At 48.4% G+C, this 22,466-nt stretch overlaps 1 protein-coding gene across 7 annotated transcripts in view; it reads right to left on the minus strand.

Annotated features, from left to right (window-relative positions):
- The window catches only part of LOC105464978 (Cdk5 and Abl enzyme substrate 1), a 127,434-nt gene that overhangs the window by 61,263 nt on the left and 43,705 nt on the right, over nt 1-22,466 (minus strand). For all 7 annotated transcript variants that reach the window (XR_011617024.1, XM_071085541.1, XM_024787746.2 and 4 more), the window contains 2 exons: nt 10,888-10,959; nt 5,340-5,432 (listed from right to left, as the gene is read on the minus strand). Coding sequence is in view for 6 of the 7 variants with exons in the window: in XM_071085541.1 (XP_070941642.1) it covers nt 5,340-5,432; nt 10,888-10,959 (165 nt within the window). In the remaining variant the exon portion in view is untranslated. The remainder of the gene's footprint in view (nt 1-5,339; nt 5,433-10,887; nt 10,960-22,466) is intronic.

Consider the following 22,466-nt stretch of genomic DNA (forward strand, 5'->3'; position numbering starts at 1 on the left):
GCCAACTCAGCTTATTTTCAATATTCATCCACATTGCAGCATGTATCAGTGCTTATTCCTTTTCACGGCTGAATACTATTCCATTGTATGGATATACCACATGGTCTATCCACGTATCTGCTGAGACTCTGGGGTTGTTTCCACCTTTTAGCTATTGTGAATAACACTGCATTGGTGTATAAAATATCTGTCTGAATACCTATTTCAATTCTTCTGGGTATACAACTAGCAATTAATTGCTAGGTAATTAATTACAATGAGCAATTAATTAATTGTAAGATTATTTTATGTTTAACTTTTTGAAGAACCACCTAACTTTCCCACAGTGTCTGCACCATTTTATATTCCGTCAGCAATGCATGACTGTTCCAATTTTATTTTCTTTTTAACAGTCTTGAGCTCACCTAGACTTTAGCCTCCCTCATCCCATTCTTGTAAGTTTGCCTAAGCCATTTTAAAAATTAATCCTTGGCCTTAAGCTAATGATTTTTAAAAAGTCAGAATGCAAGAGAGAATTTTCTCAAAGTCCACCATGACACACTATCTTACTGCATATGGATTTTTCTCTCACGTTCTCGTCAATGGAGAGAATGAACTTTGCAGTCTGATGCCTGGATGTGAATTCTATTTCCTACTCTCTAGCTGCGAGCTCCAGTTTCCTCCTCTGTAAACTGGGATCATCAGTGTTTTAGTTTTCTGCAGTTGCAGAATAAACTGCCACAAAGTTAGTGACTTAAAACAACACAAATGTATTATCTTACAATTCTGGAGGTCAGAACTTGGAAATGGGACTCATGGAGCTAAAATCGAGGTGTTAGTAGCGGTGGTTCCCACGGGAGGCTGTAGGGAGAACTGGCTTTCTTGCCTTTTCCAGATTCTTAGCGGCTGCCTGCATTTCTTGGTTTATGGCTTCATCCTCCATCTTCAAAGCCAGCAAAGCCAGAAAGCCAGAGGAGTCTTTCTCCTATTGCATCTCTCTGACACACGATCCTGCCTCTTTCTTCCACTTTTAAGGGCTCTGTAATTATACTGGGGCCACATGAATAGTCCAGGATAAACCCCCATTTAAAGGTCAGCTCATTTGTGCCTTAGTTCCCCTCTGCCATGTAACCTAACACAGCCACAGGTCCCGGGGATGGGACGTGGACATCTCTGAGGGCCGTTACTCTGCCTGCCACAAGACAGTAATGACCTACTTAGATTGTTTCAAGGATTATTTGTATTTCTAAATTCTTTCCATTCCTCGAGATCTAGTCCTGAAGACAAACTCACTTGAAAGGCATCTCATTTATTTGATGAACACCTACTGAGTTCTGAGTTAATGAAACAAAGCATGTTTGTATTTTGGGTTTTTGTTTTTGTATTTGCTTTTGTTTTTGAGACAGGGTCTTGCTCTGTTGCCCAGGCTGGAGTGTAGTGGTCTGATCTTGGCTCCAACCCCCAGACTAAAGCGATCCTCCCACCTCAGCCTCCCTAATAGCTGGGACCACAGTCGCGCACCACCATGCCTGGGCTGCCCAGGCTGGTCTCAAACTTCTGAGCTCAAGCGATTTGCTTGACTCAGCCTCCCAAAGTGATGGGATTACAGGCGTGAGTCACCACATCTGGCCTGACACAATGCATGTTAAACACTTAGAGCCTGGCTGGCATCCAGCAAGCACTCAATCAAGGCATCTATTATCATCTTACCCTCGTAACTTTATCTTCTGGAAATATGCTCCAAGCCAGAAGAAATTACTTCTTAGTCTAAACTTTCTGCGACCGTGTTCCTAAAATCCAGGGTTCCTTTCCAGCTACGAAATCCAGCATGACCTCCCTCCGGGTCCTGAGGACTGGCCTGCCTTCTGTGTTAAGGCAGAATTGGAGCTGAGAGCAACATCCCTCATGGCTTCCCCCACCCGCGAGGAGACGAAACACCCAGCAGGGCCAGCCAAGAACTCCGCACGCTCTGGTTCTAGCAGTGGCACTGACGTTCCCTCTGCTCCATCTGGCTGGTCTGTGATCTGTCGGGCACTGTCCTTAGCCTCCACCTGGCCCAGCGATATGCAGCATGACCCCAAAGCACCCTCAGCCTGGTTTCTCCGCACTGTATCTGCACACCAAGCCCTCTAGAAGGTCCCAACGCCAGCCTCACGGAATTCAGATGCCAGACAGATGAACAGTTTTTACAGAAGGCAAACTCCATCCTGCATTGAACCACATGCTTCTGCGGAAGGCGTTCACTTCCACTTTGCATGCCGGCTGGGATTTGTGGTCCAGCGTCACAGGGTGAAGCCATTCCTCACGGGTGAACATGGAGCCGTCTCAGGCCCCAAGGTTTGTTTCTAAGCAGCTACTCTGATATTGATCACGAGGTATACTTAAGTTTTTTGTTTTTCCAATGCCACAAGTATTGTCTTTTATTATGTCTGGTTCTCAGTTTTAAAAGCATGTTTTCTCCTTTCTGTCTCAAAATATGCTTGAAACTCTTGGTTAGGTCAGACCTGAGTATCACAATAGAGGCTCCCTGCTCATTTCCTGAGCTACACTCTGGTCCTTGCTGAGACGAGAAGTCCAAATCCCCCTCAATACTGGGGCCTCTATCACACGGTCAGCAGGTCTGGGGACGTGGGAGCCTCCATGCCAGGGTTTTCAGGGCCAGAACAGTGAATAAGCCGTGGATTTGGCCCGCAGACGGAGAGGCTGGGCTGTGCTGATCAGGGGTCCCAAGGAGACTCATGAACTGGGCACAGCCCGATGCACAGACATGACTTAGACTGCACAGGCTGGGAGGGAGCCTGCAAGGGCCTTGGGGACTGTGCAGGTGCCACACACTCACCTCCCATTTCTGAGGTGGGGGGATCAGAGACCCCTAAGCCAGCACACGGGTCCCTCCCTCTGAGATCACAACCAGAACCTCTCCTACCTGTCATTTCAGGGACTGGGCTCACCCAATGCCCTGGCTGCCTCCAGCAGGAGATTCTGCTCCTGCCGCCCAGCTGCCGTGGGGCAGAACTTCTGCGTTCCTCTCTCGAAAGGCTGGGTCATGTCCTCTCATTCCTCAGCTCTTGACTACAATTTCCTTCTGTCACCTCAGAAATCGTATTTTCTTCCTGGCTTCCTCCCAGGCTCTCGCTTTCATCTGTCTAACGACAATCCCTCCTTGCTAATAAACCTCAAGTGGGAGGGCCAGCCCCTCCTGCCAGCCCTTTCATCTGCCCATTGCACAAGAAAACCAGCTCTTACCTGGGCATACGACTTGGCCATCGCCTCAGCCTACAGCCTGCGGTTCCCACACAGGCCCTAGAGCTCACTTTCCTGCCCTAAATTCCAACTCTCAGATGTTCAGATAAGCTAAGAATCCTCTTGCCTCCCCCTGAAAACGCCCCAGCAGAACTGCCAGCAATTGCGGGCTTTGCTGTTTATGTTCTCCTAGGTCAAGAGTGTGCTGGGGAAGGTGGTTCTGTAATGCTCTTTGGAAATATCACTAATCTAAGTCTTTTATTAACTGTATCCTCTCACTACCTAACCATGCTGGGGTAATTATCTGACTTTGTGCCCTGCCAGCTAGCATCAGAGGTGGGAACACTATTCGCTTGACCCATTCCTTTGGCTTTGTCATTGATTTCATGGAGAAATTAAAGGCTTTCTACATTTATGTTATGGTTAAAGAGATCATGAACAAAACATAAATGTAAATCAATGATAGATAATTACACTAAGATGGCATGAGTACACTCTGTATTCTTTAAGTAAAAGCCTCACAAGAAAACAACAGCAGTGGTTAAATAAAGCACAATAATTCTTAAGTGTCAGCGAAAATAAGGGTGAGAGAGAGAGAAAGAGTATTCGATTTAACAAATAACTTGGTCAATTTACTAAAAGCATTGTACTTAAAATATGAACATATACTGATGATGTAAAAATCATTTGGAAATCTCAACTTTGCTCTTCTGAAACCATTGCAAATGTTATAAAATCATGTTCCCTGTCCTTACAAGGCTTTAAAACTAGGCATAAACTTCAAGATAACAAGCCTGTAAAAACTGTAATTGTTGTGTGTTATTACACAGGCTGTACAGGGTATTTTATACCACCAACTTACAGTCATGCTGGGCCTTAATGAGTCTAACTAAAAGACTTTTTAGCAATTTTCATTTTGTATGGATTAGAGAGTATCAGTGAGGCCCATATGGTCTTCTATAAATTAGGAGATCAAACAAGAGTCTTCTGCAGCAGGACCTCAGCTCTGGATGGCGTCTCTAACTCACCCATTCAAGTCAGTGGGGAGCAACCGCTCCCAAGGGTTACAGAGTATCGGGGACCCCAGAGGTCTTGGACTCTGTCCCATGCACCATTGGAGCTGAGATGAAAGGACTTAGCCATTCAATCATGAGCATGCTGGCAACAATGATTCTATCTGTTGTCTGGAAGGTTTTAATATCACAGTCATATAAATTTCAACCAGTTTTATGTAATGGTGTTTCCCAAACAAGCAACTGAAGAGCCGGAGAAACACATACTCCAGATGTTGGCTGACCCAGGAATCGGGATCAGCACTGAGGAAGAATCTGCCAGCAAAGTCCTGATTCTACTCTCCTAAAGGGAGTCAAAGCCAGGACCCAAATTAAGTTCAGGTGCAGATCTGGGAGGGCATTTATTGACCAGAGCACACAGTGGTGGTGAAAAACGAAAACAAAACCAACAAAGCAGAAAAAAAACAAATAAAAACTCCCCAAAACTCAACTGTTTTTCTGTTCAAAGGTTTCTATAAAAATCCTTTGTGTGCTCTCAAAAACTCAGTTTGTTTCTGGTCTAAACATCTCACTCTGCCTTAGGAGTCTTCATAATTCTCTACAGATTCCTTTTTTTTTTTTTTTTTTTTGAGACGGAGTCTTGCTCTGTCACCCAGGCTGGAGTGCAGTGGCCGGATCTCAGCTCACTGCAAGCTCCGCCTCCCGGGTTTACGCCATTCTCCTGCCTCAGCCTCCCGAGTAGCTGGGACTACAGGCGCCCGCCACCGCGCCCGGCTAGTTTTTTGTATTTTTAGTAGAGACGGGGTTTCACCGTGTTAGCCAGGATGGTCTCGATCTCCTGACCTCGTGATCCGCCCGCCTCGGCCTCCCAAAGTGCTGGGATTACAGGCTTGAGCCACCGCGCCCGGCCAATTCTCTACAGATTCCTTTTGGTGATTCTGGCACGAGTGGGGTGGAAATTGTCGGGGAAGGTTCCATGAGATCCTATTCATCTTACAAGTGTGGGCTTGGGTTTGCTGAGTTTTGGACACTAAAACTGTCCCCTCGTCCCATCCCTGTCCCCATCCACTGGTGCTGGCAGCCGTTTTTGTGTGAATGTAGTACCTGCCATTCCTGGTATCGTGTTGCCGCATGTTCTTGATAAAATGAATCTTCTTAAAATTCTTTGGTCTGGGTGAACCTGAGAGAGTTCGACATCTGAAAAATAAAGTGAATTCGAAAACACAGTCAGTTGCCTGCTGGACAGCTGAGACATCTCCACATAAAGACAGGAAGGAAGGACCAGACAAATGGTTTGAGTCACCCCAAAGGAGGCCGGAGTCTGCGGGGATAATGAAGACAACACGGCTGGAAGCAAGGAAGCTTAAAGGAGGCCCTATGATAGACAACTTCTTGATAATACTGACATTATTTTATATGGGTCTCTAAAAAGTCAACTAATCAAGAATATTGTCCCCTGCATTAAAAAAAAAACAAAAAACAAAAAACAAAAAACCGATGCAGATTCCAAAGACATTATTCTTTATTGTCATCTTAAAAAGAATCCTCCCGTATCAACAAAGGGAAAGGGAATCAAAAACTGTACATTTAAAGGGGGTAGGGAAACACCGGAAAATTCAGTTCAAAAACAAGCCTGAATCATTTTTCTTCTGTAACAAGATTTTGGCCTGAATTACCTGGACAGCTGCCTTAAGTTTCAGGTTGACCCGCTATGCCTGGGAGGTCACAGCTTTACACTGAATGAGAAATCAGAGACCCAGCTAGTTGCTGTTTTTGTTTTGTTTTTAAGATAAATTTTAAATAAACATGTGTTGAACTAAAATGGCTTGGATTCAAGTTTTTTTAAAGTTTTGTTTTGCTGGAGTATACAACATTTGCCTGTACTATAGGACTGGCAAAACAAATCATAGGCCAAGGAGACCTTACTTCTGTGTAGTGTTTTCACCTGGCAAATTTTAAGTTACAAAACCACAATCACAACAACAGAAAAGCAAAATGCTCAACAAACAAGAGTCTCAAGTTTATTCTAGATAAAAGGGGCCGTGACTTTTTGATTTTGGGTTTTGCTACCGAAAAACCTTTCTGACCTGGGCCACAGGAGCCAGCTTCTGCCATGGGACATGGTGCCTGTGACCTGATTCTTGACTCTAAAGAAAGATTCTGGGCTGGCTGTGGTGGCTCACGCCTATAATCGCAGCACTTTGGGAGGCCAAGGAGGGCAGATCAACTGAGGTCTGGAGTTCCAGACCAGCCTGGCCAACATGGTGAAACCCCGTCTCTACTAAAAATACAAAAATCAGCCTGGTGTGGTGGTGTGTGCCTGTAATCCCAGCTACTCGGGAGGCTGTTGGCAGGAGAATCGCTTGAACCCGGGAGGCCAAGGTTGCAGTGAGCCAAGATCATGCCACTGCACTCCAGCCTGGGTGACAGAGTAGGACTCTGTCTGGAAAAAAAAAAAAGCAAGATTCTTTTAAAGGCTTGCAGAGCCCCGTTTGAGGACATTCAGTAGATGCTTCCTGTGGCTTTCAGGAGGGGTTAGAGTGGAGATGGGATTGACACTTCCCCCCAAATTCAGGCCTCAAACTTGGATTTTCATTTTTTTTTTTTTTTTTTTAAATAAAGACAAGGCCTTGCTCTGTCGCACCTTGCAGTGGTGCGCTCACTGCAGCCTCAAAATCCTCCCACCTCAGCCTCCCAAAGCACTGGGATCATAGGTGTGAGCCTGGTCCACTTAACCCAGATTTAATGGGCCTGGTCCACTAAACCCAGATTTAATGGGCTCAAGGTTCAAGGAGATAGGGCCTCGCTCTGCCTTTTGCTCTCTGGGAACAGATCCAGAACCCCAAATGGCCTCATTTCTTCCTCCAGAATGACTGCTCGAATTTGCAGGCCACTCAAAGTTCCCACCTGTCACACACACACAAAGAAGGTTCTTGAAACATCAAGTCACTGGAAAGAGGAGAATCCCTGAAAGCATAAAGTGGTTTCTGGATAGGGCCAAGTGTTCAGAAGCATCCTTATACCCCTTCCGTGGCTTCCTTTCCCAGGAGTAGAGCTTCCTGGGCCAGCCAATCTGAGGGCAGCAGGCCAAGAGCTAGACAGTGCGCGGGTTCAGGCAGCTCACAGATCCTGCCACCTCAGCAAACTCTGCTCCTTCCTCCCACCTCCCAGCTGCAGGAAGCTGGGATTGACGCCAGCACAGAGGAAGGACGGCCTGAGCTGCTCCCTGCAGAAAGAAGGGCCCCAGATTCCTCAGCCTTCTTCTGGAAGTGGAAAGCCACAAAAGGGCCACAGGTGGCTGTCTGCACCAGCAAAGGAAGGAGGTGAGGCCGTGATCACTTTAACAGCTGCGGCCACCAGCATCCATCCACCCAGACGGTTTGGAAAACCAGGGCAGGTGCTGATGGCGAAACAAATAGAGGTTTTTCCTGACAACTAGCAGAGATGGCTTAACTCCTTATTTTTGGACACCAGGTAACCACCAGGCAGATGCAAAACTCCTCAGTCCAAGTCCTCTCATGATGCATGCTCAGTTCTTGGAGTTCCAGGTAGATACAGGAAATCCACTAACAAACCATGATGTGCTACAGAAAAGTAGGACTTTTAACAGGGTAACTTAACAAAGATCTTTTATTTCCCTATCAGCACCCAATTCTAACTGCACACACACCATACTAATCTAGCCCTTCATTAAGCAAGCTGTTTGTTGTCTTGCTTTTCTTTTTCTTTTAAGCATTCAACCAAATCACCAGGGAATCTAAGAAATGCTTTAAGAGAATTGTGGCGTTGGCAACAACTGCCAGGGAACTGGAATACTGGGTGCTCAGGTTGCGGCAGGTTAAGCAAAGAACGAATTAATTTCAAAGCTGCCTGCAACAATGTGTAAACATCCATTTAAAAACATACATTTTAAGTGATGCAAAATTAAATTAGCATAGAATTAAATTAAAAACTAATTTAAAGAAAGATTAGCTCTTTCTTGTTAGCACTGATTACAGGATATACTTAATTATGCAAAAGGTCTAATAGATGCCTTGGAGCCATTTGTTCTTCTGCTAAGCTTAAAAGCACGTTGGGCTAACAGCCTTCCACCCCCACAGTTCCCAAAATACTTCAGCATCATTATTGGTGTCACCATTTCACAGACCGGGGAAGGCTTCAGCGATCAGCCAATTGGTCTTCCCATTTTATAGATGGGAAAACTGAGGCCCCAGAGACACTAAGTCAATTTCCAATGCTACATACCCAGTTAGAGTCAGGCTAAGAACTCAGGTTTCCAGGCTCCCAAACTAATGTCTCTTCTTCTATACCATGCTAATATAACTGCTAGGAATAAGTGAATTTCTAAGTAAAAATGAGAACAGTTATGATTTTTAAGTTCTCTTTTTTTTTTAAGTTTTCTTTTTTAAGAAACTCCAGGCTAGAGTGCAATGTCGAGCATAGCTCACTTAAGTCTCGAACTCTTGGGCTCAAGCGATCCTCTTGCCTCAGCCTCCTGAGTAGCTGGAGCTACAGGTGCATATCCATGTGCCTGGTTATTTTTTCTTTTTTTTTTTGGTAGAGACAGGGTCTCACTACATTGCCCAGGATGATCTCAAACTCCTAACCTCAAGCAACCCCTCTGCCTCAACCTCTCAAAGTGCTGGGGTTACAGGTGTGAGCCACCATGCCCAGCCAATATGAGAACTTTATTTATTTATGTATTTATGTGTTGACTGATTGATTATAGACATGGGGGTCTCACTACATTGCTCAGGCTGGTCTTGAACTCCTGAACTAAGCGATCTTCTTGCCTCCACCTCCCCAAGTGCTAGGACTATAGGTGGGAGCCACCGCACCCGGCTGAGAACCTTTTTAAACTAAAAAAAAATGTCCCTTAGTGGAATAAACACTTGATTTCTAAAACTCTCTTGATTTCTGACATTCTTAAAATTTTATAATAACAAGATTTGAGGTTCAGTGCAGTATTCTGTGAGAGCTGGTGGAATTTCGTGAAGGGGGGTGACAGGGCACCAACCAGGAACACAGAACCCAGGTCCTCCTCCGGCCGCTCCGCGACACCTCGAGACTCAAGGACACTGCATCCCGAGGCTGGAGAGCCCTGCCTGGGAATTCCTGAAGAGGGAAGAGCCCTTTGAGCCTGTACCCTGAGTCGCCTGGCTTCCTTTGGCTCACAGCGACCATGCTGTTCCAAGGACCATGGCTTCTAGCAACCTCTCGAAACTCCAGGGGCTTCTCAACGTTATTCATGGATTTTCCCGTTTGTGGCAGGAGTGAGGGAGAACCTCGGTCAGACTGTGAGGTCACTCACTCTAACACCAAAGCCACTCAGTGTGCCTGCGAACACCTCTCCTCCGTGCTCGCTGAGTATGTGGACCGAACCCAGCTCCGTCATTTGACTGTCAGTGTAGCTTTCTGTATGACTCCTGCAGGGAAATGGCTTTCTCCCACTTCACTGCTCCTCACAGAGTTAACACTTGTGCCCAGGCCACGTCTGCCACACAGCCACATACCACACATCGTGAGAGGCTCCTGGAGGTTACCCACGCTTTGAAAAAGACTCCAAAAGTGAAGATCGGACTGTTCAGCCCTATCTCTTTGGGATGATGTCAGTGACAAAATTCACAGTCGCTGGACACTTCCGCTGTGACCCCAAGCTGTCTGTGCTCACTCTGCCCTCTGCTCTTCATGCAGGCAGAGCCCGTGGACATGAGCTCTACCCTGGGAGTGAAGCTTCAGGTGGGGAAGGAGCCAGATCCAGGGGGAGGCTGTCCCCAACAGCAGCACCCTGCCAGGCTCAGAAGGAGGAGCCAGGCGCTCCCAAGTCCTGGCCTGGCCAAGGCATGCAGGGTGCAGATGCGGGTTCAAAGAGGAGCTGATGCAAGTCCACAGGAGCTCACGTCCTCCCAATGCCCTCCCTGCTGCCGTCTGCCTTGTGGTCCCCGGGAAGCCCCTGCGCCCCATCTTCCTGGCTCACTCCCACATGCTGCCCCACCCAGCTCAGGGCTGCAGTGAGGATGGAAGGGGGTGCAGGACCTGAGTGCACTCTCCTCCATGAGGGCCTGGCTGGGTTAGAGGAGAGGAACCTGCCAGTCACCGGCACAGCACAGCACAGCTCAGCAATGGCTGTCACCCAAAAAGATGCCTTGCGAGCACTTTTCTAATCCCGAGGGAGAAACAGAACGCTTTCAGACCCCAGAGAGCACTCACAACTATCCTAAATCAGGCTTCCTAGCAACTAGCCAGGGAGCGACATCGTGGTCACCTCCTGAGGAGTTCTCAGTGTCCCTCCTGCTGAGAATGAAGTCCGGGACCGTACTACTGTGTGACTGCACCTGGGGGACGGGCCGGGACAAATGCGGGGCTCTTGCTCCATTAAGCAGCAGTTTACAAAATGAAGAGAAGCCACGGAAAGAGAAGCACCCAAATTCCACGCAAACTGGGCTATTCCGACACGTAATTGGATTTAACGTTGTCTAGTTCTAATGGTCCTCAGAGGTGGGCTGGACACTAGGAGATGTCCCATAGTCCGTGGGATTCAGATGGTTATTTTTAAATTTAATTCTATAGATCAAGAACTTAAAAAACCAAAATCGATCTCTGGCTGTCATGGTGTGCTGTTTACACACACACAAATGAAACAGAAAATTACCTCCGGAGAGGGGCGTTCTCCTCAATATCTTCCAGGGTCTCCAAGGAGGATCTCTGGGAGATGAGGCGCCGTCTGCAGAAAGAAGGAGCAAATCTGGGAGTTAAAACTACATTGCAGAACTCATCAGACATTTCTGTAAATCTAAAACTGCCCTAAAACCAAAACATGAAGTCCATTAAGAAAACATCAGACAAAAGCTGCCTCGAAGAGGCTGCCATGCTCCCGCCCTGCGTGCCAGGCCCACCTTGCTGGCTGAACCCTGAGCACTCTCCCGGTTAGAGGGCCGCTTTGTGATGATTAAGGAAGTGACTGATCCTTTCGATGCTGCCATTTTCCCCAAGGACACACACACACACACAAAGACAAGGTGCCTCTTATAATATATAGAATAACTTGATGGTGTGTGCAGCTTTTCTAAGGCATTAGCTAATACGGTGAAGTATTCCACTATCAGGGATTTGAATCCGGTAACTGATAAATATTAAATCTAAAACCCTATTAAAAACAACTTCAAAATCATCAGGATGCAATAAAAAGGTTATGCTCCCTGGATGGCCATGATTTCAAAAGCAACTAGAAACAAGAAAGAAATTATTCCTTTGGGAGGAGTATCTCACAGACTGGGTAGAAAGAATAAATATGTGGCATGATTATGCAAAACATTAACTCTTCTGGGCTGCTAAGGAATTGCAACCCGCCTGCTAAAACCTCCCCAGTCTACCAGTTTCTGTCGCCAGGCTGAAATAAGAACAAGTCCTAGTTAACTAAGAAGATCAGGTACGGGGAGCAGGGTAGGGTGGGGTGACTTTAAATAAATCCACCTGAACGAAGACTGTCATTTGATAGTAAACGATTTGGTGGAGCAGGATGGACAGAAGATGTTTGACGGGGTTGTTCCTTAAAACGGAACTAAAAATATGAAGATAAGTCTATTTTTTATTACATTTGGGAAAACACAGCCTAGGAACATGCAGTCATAACCATGTTCTAATTTGCCCTAATGAACAAAGAATGAAACGACTTCGTGGGGTTTTGTTGTTTTGTTGCTTTTAATTTTGTGTGTACTTTTTCTGACCAACTACTCTGATACCTTTGGCTTGTCTGGCTTTTATAAGACAATCCGAAAGGTCATTTTTGTAGCAAACTATTCAACAGCTTCATCAATTTTCCACCTTCCTTAATTTTTTGATACTCAAATCCTTTAAAAAAAAGAAAAATACTTGTGGCCGGGCACGGTGGCTCAAGCCTGTAATCCCAGCACGTTGGGAGGCCGAGGCAGGCTGATCACCTGAGGTCAGGAATTCAGGACCATCCTGGCCAACATGGTGAAACCCGTCTTTACTAAAAATACAAAAATTAGCCGGGCGTGGTGGCGGGCACCTGTAGTCCCAGCTACTTGGGAGGCTGAGGCAGGAGAATGGCGGGAACCCGGGAGGCGGAGGTTGCAGTGAGCCGAGATCGCACCACTGGACTCCAGCCTGGCGACAGAGCAAGACTTCGTCTCAAACAAACAAACAAACAAACAAAACTCGTCATACAGCCTCCTTGTCTCTTCTCCAACTGAAAAACAGTAGAACATAGAACACTCTCAGCTTCGCACTCATCAATGTGTGTGAACCAAGCACACCCATCGCCCTCTGTGTTCATGACATACCGGACTTTCTACAGAAACTGTGGTTTCATTCTGCAATTAACTAACACTGAATTTCCATTTCCATAATATTGCCAGATTTCCAAGAGTCAGCCAGAGCTGTGGAGGAGGCACTGGTCTTACCTGAGAGCAGTGCAGAGGCAAGCTGAGGAGGTGGGGAACTGATTTTACAGGTAGCCAATTCATGAGTGACAGGACTTCCCCGCGGAGCACTGTAACTCAGGGGACAGAGCTCGCCTAGGCCCCTGTGACGGCACCTGCAGCTGGAGCTCTGAAGTGTCTGTGCTATGGGTTGAGGCACAGCCCTCTGAAATCCCAGTTGATCCTAAGAAAGCAGGCAGGTGAGCAGCGGGCCTAGCCTCTCTCCAGGTGCTGAGTCCCAGGCTGGACTGGGGCAGACGCACACCTGCCCATTGCAGATCTCAGCACCAGAAACCCCATGTTACCCATCCAAAGTGGGGTATAATTCTGCATAGAACACCTAGGGGCTAGAGTCAGACACTCGAATTGCAATCCTGGGGTCCAAAGGCTTCGGGGTCTAAGAAAGCTCCTTAATCCGGCCAGGCATGGTGGCTCATGCCTGTAATCCCAGCACTCTGGGAGGCCGAGGCGGGTGGATCACCTGAGGTCAGGAGTTTGAGACCAGCCTGGCCTACGTGGTGACCCATCTCTACTGAAAATACAAAATTAGCCAGGTGTGGCGGTGCGTGCTTATAATCCCAGCTACTTGAGAGGCTGAGGCAGGAGAATCGCTTGAACCTGGGAGGCAGAGGTTGCAGTGAGCCGAGATCGAGCCACTGCACTCCAGCCTGGATAACAAGAGTGAAACTCCGTCTCAGAAAAAAAAAAGAAAAGAAAGTTCCTTAATCCTTGAGCCTCAGTTTGTTCATCTATGAAATGGGAAACAGCAATTAACTAAGAAAGGGACACATGTAAAGTCCTAGGCCCACGGCAGTTCTTGATGAACGGGAGCTACTGGGCTTTTGATTGACACTCCAGTTTCCTTCACTGAGGCTGCACCCTGACCTGCACCCCAGCTCAGCTGACCAGGAGCAGGCTGAGTGTCCTAGCTTTGGCCCCGACTCAAGGCCCAGCCAGTGGCAGGGTCACCCCAAAATGCCTTGTGCCTGAGCCCACCCGAGATGCGTACGTGTTCCTTCCACACCTACACCCACTTCAAAGCACAACTCTGCGCATGTACTCAATGGGGTGCACCGAGAAGCACAAGTCACACTCACTGATGTGTTGGCCACCTATAAAAGTAGTGTCCCCCAGGTCTCCTTGCACTGCTCTCAGGTCTCCCTACAGACAGGAGGCAGCGATTAAAAGATTTACTCTGTTTATCTCTGCATGATGTTCTGAGCCTTTAAATCCAAAGTAAAACACTCACTGAAGTATTTACTAAATTAAGTATGCACATCTAAATTGTCATTAGCGATAACTTCCACAGGCAGAAATCAATGTATAGGCTTCGGATCCTGAGAATCTCAACACATTCTGTCACACTTTGAGCCTTCCTTTGTAGAAGAGCATTTTCAGGTAACCAGTAAATAGGCAATTGATGTTTTATTCAATCTGCACCCACGCAACTGAGATGATCGTGCAGGGGAAGGGCTGAAGGCTGCCCTCCTTCAGGTACCCTAAGGAGCCCCGGGGAGGCCCTGGGTGGGCTCTTTGGGCAGCATAGATGCCGCCCAGGCTCTGGCAGAGCCCAGAGCCCAGCCAGGCAGGTTCCCCTCTCCACGCATCCACCCCCACTCACTCAACAATGTGACCGTGAGCCCTCTCGGGAACACACAGCTGAACCAGGCTTGCCTCCTGTCCTCAGGGGCTCAGAGTCACGTGAGGATCAATGGGACGGCCACCAAGAAGCGCCATTAACAATCCCTGAAGCCCCTGCGTCCTTCAGGGCTGTGGTGTGGAGAACACTCCGGCGGAGTCCCACAGTGCGCACAGAAGGCCCTGACGGGAAGCGCAGACTCCTCCAACATCCAGACCAGAGTGTTTCACCCTAGAAAATCAGGCCCATCCACAAAAGCACATGACCCAGTAACTCCCCTTTCACAAAGCCGTAGCCACCTCTTCCTGCACCAGAAACGAGAAGGGCTCATTTGGAAAAGAACCAGATGAGAATACACCTTTCTTTACAGTTATAAGGGTTTTTCTAAAAGCCAGCACATTTGGTAATTCCCCTCAGGTACTGAACAGGTGTGAATTCACACACACACATTATTACAGCTTAAACGTCTGTGTCCCCTCAAAATTCACGTGTTGAAATCATAACCCCCACTGCGATGGTACGAGGCAGTGGGGCCTGTGGGAAGTGATCTGTCATAAGGGTGGAGCCCTCATGAATGGGATTAGTGCCCTTGTAAAGGGGACCCCGGAGACCTCTCTAGCTACTTTTCTGCCATGTGAGGACACTAGAAGTTGGTCATCTGTAACTGGAAGAGCCCTCATCTGACCCCAACCATGCTAGCACCCAGATCGTGACCTTCTAGCCTTCAGACCTGTGAGAAAATACATGTCTTTACTTTTTATTTATTTATTTTTTTCTGAGACAGAGTGTCGCTCTGTCACCAGGATGGAATGCAATGGCGCAATCTTGGCTCACTGCAACCTTGGCCTCCCAGGCTCAAGCAATTCTTGTGCCTCAGCCCCCCAAGTAGCTGGGACTACAGGTGTGCGCCACCAAACCCAGCTAATTTTTGTATTTTTAGCAGAGATGGGGTTTCGCCACATTGGGCAGGCTGGTCTCGAACTGCTGGTCTCAAGAGATCCACCTGCCTTGGCCTTCCAAAGTAATGGGATTAAAGGCATGAGCCATCATGCCCGGCCGAGAAAATACATTTCTATTGTTTATAAGCCATCCAGTCTTTGGTACTTTATTACAGCAGTCTGAACTCAGACGGACCTACACACACAAGTGCGCGTGCCCAGGTATGCAAAGGCACGCATGGGCACTTCTGATCAGGACTCCTTAAAGGGGAAAAAATCCACAGCCCAAATGCCCACCTGTTCCTTTAACTTCAGCAGGTGTACTTCCCTTCTTTGTGAATGGAACCAACCAGCATATTCTTGAAACTACCAGAGAACTTGGAACTACCACCAGTCACTGTAAAGAAACCATCCTACAATACCACCAAACAGCAAAGGATGCCTGCCCTTCCAGCCTAGGATGAGGACCTGTTCCCCTGTGAACCGGTAGTGTCATTCAGCAGCGCCCATCTCTGCCCCCACCCCCACAGCTTGCTGGATCCTCCCAAGGTATGTCGTCGTGTCTTCTCCCTCAACTTCTAACCCCAGAAAGCCTGCAATAAACAAAAAGCCTCAGGGCAGGCGGCCAATCTTAAACAGCCACTTTTCACTCTGTAATTTCCCTCATAAATTAAGTCCATTACTATGCAAACTTCTTATCATTATAGAGTTAACAAGGAGAGGTCTTTGCATATTTTAATGACTGACAAAGAATACTTAGCCTGGGACCAAAATAACAGGCCACCTTACTGACCAAGCAGACATGCAGTAAGAGGCTGGCAGGGCTCAAAGCAAAAGTATGATGCACTGACATCATCGGATGGAAGTGTGCATGTCGAGTCTCCAGACCGAATGTACACTCAGGGATCCCCGACTTGTCTGACAGTTACAAGTTAGATCCTTCCACACTGGCCACACTTTGGAGTTCATGCTTAATGCTCATGCGTGAGGCAGCCTCCTGAAAGCACCCACGCCTGTTTTACAATATCCTTGGAATGCTGCAAGGAAGTCATCATAATCCACGACAACACGATTGCACATCTGCATATTCCTGCGTGGACCAAATTAATCCACTCATCATGAAGGGATAAGGGTTTCTTTGTGGGTGCAAATCACTGTATATTCCTGGGACACAGGGCTGGTCACAAGGGTACTGTTAGAATAAGTCCACTTCACTGAAAGCTTAAGGAAAGGTCACTTGAGGAAGAAGATGGGGGGAAAAAAGTACACAGAAGAACCCATGGCTTGAGTGACAAAGGAAGGGGAGAGGCAGGCCCGAGGGCCCGCATTTCCGAAGTGCCTTTTATGCACAAAAGGGTCATTGTACCTATTTCCAGGCCAGGAACAGAGGCCAACCATCCAAACTGATGAGGGGACACAGGCCCAGAGGCCTGACCATCCCGAAGGCCCTCCTCACTAATGCTCTGTCGTCATCCTGGTCTGTAGCGACTCTGGGGACCCCGGAGAGTGAGGCAAAGTGGAGCTGTGTGTGGTCCGGGTACCCTCCTCAGCTCTGTTGGAGGAGGGCTCCTCTCTGCTGAGCCTGGTAAGCAAAGTGCCCCGAAAAAAGCACTGGGAGACAGGGGAGGGCCTCGCTGCTGTCCCTGCCGACCAGTGAGGGTGCAGCAGGGTCATCCTGGGGTCTGGTGGGGCAAGCTGGTCAAGGCCAAACCCTCATACAGTCACCTGGGGCAGTAGCTCGGCCCGAAGGACAACGTGAGGCAGTGGGCACCCCGAGGAAAGCTCTGGCTGGAGAGTTAGGACCAGCTCATGACGTGGAAGGTGACCCTTGGCCTCAGTCTGCTTCCAGTATGAAATCAGAAAGTAGGGTAGATCGATGCTCTCAATGTGTCTGCACATCAGAATCCCCAGGGAACAACAAAGTCACCGAAGCCTGAGCCCACCTTGAGATTCTGATTTCCTGGTCTGGGTGTGGCCAGATAAACGGGGTTTTAGACACTCCTGGGGGATTCTAGTGAGGAGGACAGTTGAGTCCCATTGAAATAGCTCCAGTGTTCTGCACAGGCCAAAGGCAGTGAGAACCTTCTCCTGACATTCCACTTATTTACCTTACGTTTGGGGATGGAAATGATCATAACCAACCTCCACATAATAAGTGGTCTCCTTTATCCTTGAATGCGGACCTTTTAAGGTTCAACAAGCAAGAGGAAAGAGAGCTGGTTAGCCCAGAGCACTGAGGCCAGCAAAAGACCAAAAGGCTTTCAAGTATAAACAGGTGAATGATATGTACACGTTACATGGGTGTAAAGAACCAGTTCTGTGTTCTCTGGGAGCAAAACATGGGCTCTGAGAGCAGAAAACGACCTGGGTAAACACCTGGGCCAACCACCTCTCTACTCACAAAAAAGGCAATTTCCTTAATGGCTCTCGTGTTCCCCATGGGTGTGTCCCCCTTCCTGACTGCACGCTGGTCACTGTATGGCCCAGTTGCCTCTTCGCAGGTGTGGAAGAGGTGGGACTGTCTTGGATACCTCAATTACACAGGTGATGGAGGAGCTGAGGTCATGATTACTTCACATCTGTCCAGACAGTTACTAGGATCAAAAAAACCCCAAGCATAGAAACAACTTATTAACATAGTCACAAGACACCCGAAAGCTTGTCATTATTTGCTTTGGAACTTAACGTCTTTCTCTCACTGACCAACCTCCCTCTCCCAAACAGAATGGAAACACCCTAGAAGCAAGCTGCTTGGGAGGGGCCATGCTGTCACAGCCTGTGTATCCCTAGGAAGGGACCATACTTGGCCAACAGCAGGTACTCAATCATGGCTGGCTGGATGCAGGAACAAATTCCCCTCACCAGGTAGGTGGGTATTGCTGGACGTTTCCCAGAGAGCCCTGACCTTCCATTCAATGTTTTTCTGTACACAATTATTAGTGGGCCTCTTTTCTTTTTTTTTTTTTCAGATGGAGCTTTGCTCTTGTTGCCCAGGCTGGAGTGCAATGGCATGATCTTGGCTTACCGCAACCTCCACCTCCCGGGTTCAAGCAATTCTCCTGCCTCAGCCTCCCAAGTAGCTGGGACTACAGGTGCATACCACCACACCCAACTAATTTTTTTGTATTTTTAGTAAAGACGGGGTTTCTCCCTGTTGGCCAGGCTGGTCCTGAACTCCTGACCTCAGGTGATCCACCCGCCTAGGCCTCCCAAAGTGCTGAGATTACAGGCGTGAGCTGGGATTACACCGTGCCCGGCCTAGGGCCTCTCTCTTTAATACATGCATTCCCAGTCTGGTCCACTGAGTCCAGAAATCCTCCTCCGCTTCACAATGGCCCAGGACAAGGAGGTTATGGGGAAGGAATTAGGGCTGGACAGCATGAAGTCCCACTTCAACCTTACAGACTCTGGGAACCTACATGTCCTAGCCTCCTTTACTGACGTAGTCACCAAGCCTCAAGGAGCCCAGTCAGGACCCAGCAAGAAAAGGCTTGGAGCACAGTCGCCTAGAAAGCAGGGTTGGCCTTTGAGGCGACTAGAAATTCCCTTTACAAAATGTTACAGCATCTCTGACTTTCTGGCGGAAGCCTCCATCCCCTGCTTCTTGCATCCCTCCATTCCCCCATCACAGGCATAATCTTTTGCTCTGGAAATGGTGCTCAGCTCATGCAGAAAAGCTGTCCTAAAAAGTAGGGTACAAATCTGCAGTTTGTAACTGATTGACTATGGAAGCCTACTACTTAAAGGGGCCCTGAAGTGAAAAACTATGCATAAACCCAAGAATTAAAATCAGCTGGGCTTAGTGGCATGCACCGGTAGTCTGAGCTACTCAGGAGGCTGAGGCATGCTTGAACCCAGGTGGTCGAGGTTGCAATGAGCTATGATCGCATTACTGCACTCTAGCCTGGGTGACAGAGCGAGACCCTGTCTCTAAAAAATAAATAAGTAAACAAACAAACCCAAGAATTGTACTACCATCTGTATGTCATTTGTGAAATGCTGGCTTTCAAATGCTAGGCTCTCTTAAAGGAAAATGCCCCTCCATCACCCTGCTGTTATCTCCTTCATTTCCCTAGCAGCGTCTTAAGCTGTTGACTGCCTCAGCACCATCAGCCTGCTCCTCACATTCATCAAATAAGTGATGATAACATTGTTCGTGAGTTGGCAAACTTGAATGCCTAGATTCCAGATGCTCCTCTAGCAGAAGTCCAATCAGACTGCGCTCACTTAAAAAACAAACTGTTTCACCCTAGTACACGCGTCCACAGATGAAGAAAACAAAGTCAGCTGCTACCTCTTGACAGAAGAGACCAGACCCTGAAAGCAAAATGGCCTTCGCTTCAGCCTGAGGTCACATTCATTAGACACATGCTTCGTTTTGTTGTCCACAGATCTAAACCTTTGTCCAGCAGCAAAAGTGCTGATGAAAGTAAGCACGGCCCTTACTGCTCACCTGGCAACAGCTGCTTGTTAGACCATGGAGGAACTCCAAGAAGAGAGCCACAGAGTCTGACACTACAGTGGCACACTGGCCGGGCCAGGTCACCAGGTTGGGGTGACTGGAGGAGCATCTGGTCTTGGCCAGTCAGCTTGATGCCGTCCATACCTCTGAGCACAGGGCACACAGCTGGCTGGGAAGGAAACCCTCCTCCCCCAGCCTCAACTAACATGCTGAAAGCCAGATTCCTACCCAGAATACAGACCAAAGGAATTCAAAATCCCTGGGGGGTCACGGGGATCTTTCTTGTCAAGGAAGAAACATAGGATTATCTTTAAGAAAAGGAGGGGGCCGGGCGCGGTGGCTCAAGCCTGTAATCCCAGCACTTTGGGAGGCCGAGACGGGCGGATCACGAGGTCAGGAGATCGAGACCATCCTGGCTAACATGGTGAAACCCCGTCTCTACTAAAAAATACAAAAACCTAGCCGGGCGAGGTGGCGGGCGCCTGTAGTCCCAGCTACTCGGGAGGCTGAGGCAGGAGAATGGCGTGAACCCAGGAGGCGGAGCTTGCAGTGAGCTGAGATCCGGCCACTGCACTCCAGTCTGGGCGACAAAGCGAGACTGTCTCAACAAAAAAAAAAAAAAAAAAAAAAGAAAAGGAGGGATGGTTAGATTTTTAAAAATTAGACCAAATGCTAAGAAACTGTTTTTTCTTTTTTTTTTTAGATGGAGTCTCTGTCTCCAAGGGTGGAGTGCAGTGGCGGAGTGCAGGGTGGCGGGTGGAGTGCAGGGTGGAGTGCTCGGCTCACTGCAACCTCCGCCTCCAGGGTTCATGCGATTCTCCTGCCTCAGCCTCCTGAGTAGCTGGGATTACAGGACCTGCCACCATAACTGGATAACTTCTGTATTTTTAGTAGAGACAGGGTTTCACCATGTTGGCCAGGCTGGTCTCGAACTCCTGGACTCAGGCAATTTGCCCACCTCAGCCTCCCAAAGTGTTGGGATTACTGGTGTGAGCCATTGCGCCCGGCCAAGAAACTGGTTTTGAATCTGGCTATGTTTTAAAGTCTCCAGCTGATTAATCAGGCAAAAATCAAATTAAAATCAATACACCAGAGTTGCCAATCAGCTTGTTCAAATAAAGTCTGTTTCTACATTTTCACAGGCGGGTCAAGAAAGTGACTCTCTAAATGTTTACAGAGAATACAAAAGGCGTTTGGAGTTTACTTTTGTTTCAAGGGCTCTCATCAGACTTGCCAAGTCCTGGAAAATCAAGGTGTGAGGTTACCTTGGTGTGTGAGGCTACTTAGAGCAGACAGGACCTGCTGCCAGGATTTAATAGCTGGCCAGAAATTCATCCCCAAAGATCCCCCGGTCTACCCTGCCCACCGCTGCCGCTAATCTTCAAAAACACTTTCCCTCATGTCAGTCCCCAACCTGAAGAGCCAGTGATTTCCCCGGAAACAAATTCAAACTCTTTTGACAAAGGGTCTAGAGGGAAGGTCAGAACACAGCAGCAGACACGGCACACGTGGCCACCATGAAGGTACCTGCCTAGGCCGGGCGCGGTGGCTCAAGCCTGTAATCCCAGCACTTTGGGAGGCCGAGACGGGTGGATCACGAGGTCGGGAGATCGAGACCATCCTGGCTAACCCGGTGAAACCCCGTCTCTACTAAAAAATACAAAAAACTAGCCGGGCGTGGTGGCGGGCGCCTGTAGTCCCAGCTACTCGGGAGGCTGAGCCAGGAGAATGGCGTAAACCCGGGAGGCGGAGCTTGCAGTGAGCTGAGATCTGGCCACTGCACTCCAGCCTGGGCAACAGAGCGAGACTCCATCTCAAAAAAAAAAAAAAAAAAAAAAAAGAAGGTACCTGCCCAGTGTCCCTGGACAGCCTTAAGGCTGGCTCAGTGGCAGTGCTGCATTCTAATCCATACTTGGCCTCGTCCCAGAGGGAGGGCCCTGCCCTGCAGCTGTAGGGGCACACTACGGAATACACAGAAGGGCGGAACCAGGAGAAGCAGGTACCGGGTACTGGTTGAAAATAAAAATTCAGGATCCAAAAAGATTTTGTGCGGCTGATGAGATAAACAGCTCTGATCTTGCTACAGAACACACTGGATACTCGTGGAGCGGGTGGGGAAGACAAGTGGCGGCCCAGTCAGGACAGGATGTGGGTGGGAAGGGAATGTTGGAAAGGGAAAACCACTAGAAATAAAAGGGCCAGCTTCACCCTATGCATCTAATACAAGTCCAAGGAGTGTGGGGCCCTTACCTGTGTTCTGAATGGGCGTCAGGATCCAAGCAGTCAAATCCAGGTGTTCTCTGCAAAGGGCTTCCCTGAGCCGGGCAAGGAGGGCGGCTGGGAATGCAGCACCCCGTCCCAGGGTTTAAGGACACTGTGGAGCGTGTCCACACCTGGAGGCCAAACCAGGTGTGGAGTACACGGGGAGCTAGGGAGAATTTAATTGGCAGAGGAGAAGAGAGTACCTCTAACAGAGGGAGCAGGCAGGCCATGGCAGGGGGTCTGAGGGGCTTCCTACATGCACTTTCCCAGAGCCCAACAGGACAGGATAGAACATGGGACTGGGTGAGGCACAGGAAGAATTCCTTCCAGCAAAGTCCAGCCCCAGAAGAGCCTAGCAGGAGCCAGGAGCCAGACAGGCTCACAGAGTGCCGGGTGTGGCTCCAGGAGGACCCGGACAGAGACCACAACAGCCAAGTGGACAAGCTGACCACACATAAACCGGCGGGGTTGGGGCTGGTATCACAG

This window comes from Macaca nemestrina, chromosome 19, assembly GCF_043159975.1.
Source record: "Macaca nemestrina isolate mMacNem1 chromosome 19, mMacNem.hap1, whole genome shotgun sequence".
Classification (NCBI taxonomy): domain Eukaryota; kingdom Metazoa; phylum Chordata; class Mammalia; order Primates; family Cercopithecidae; genus Macaca; species Macaca nemestrina.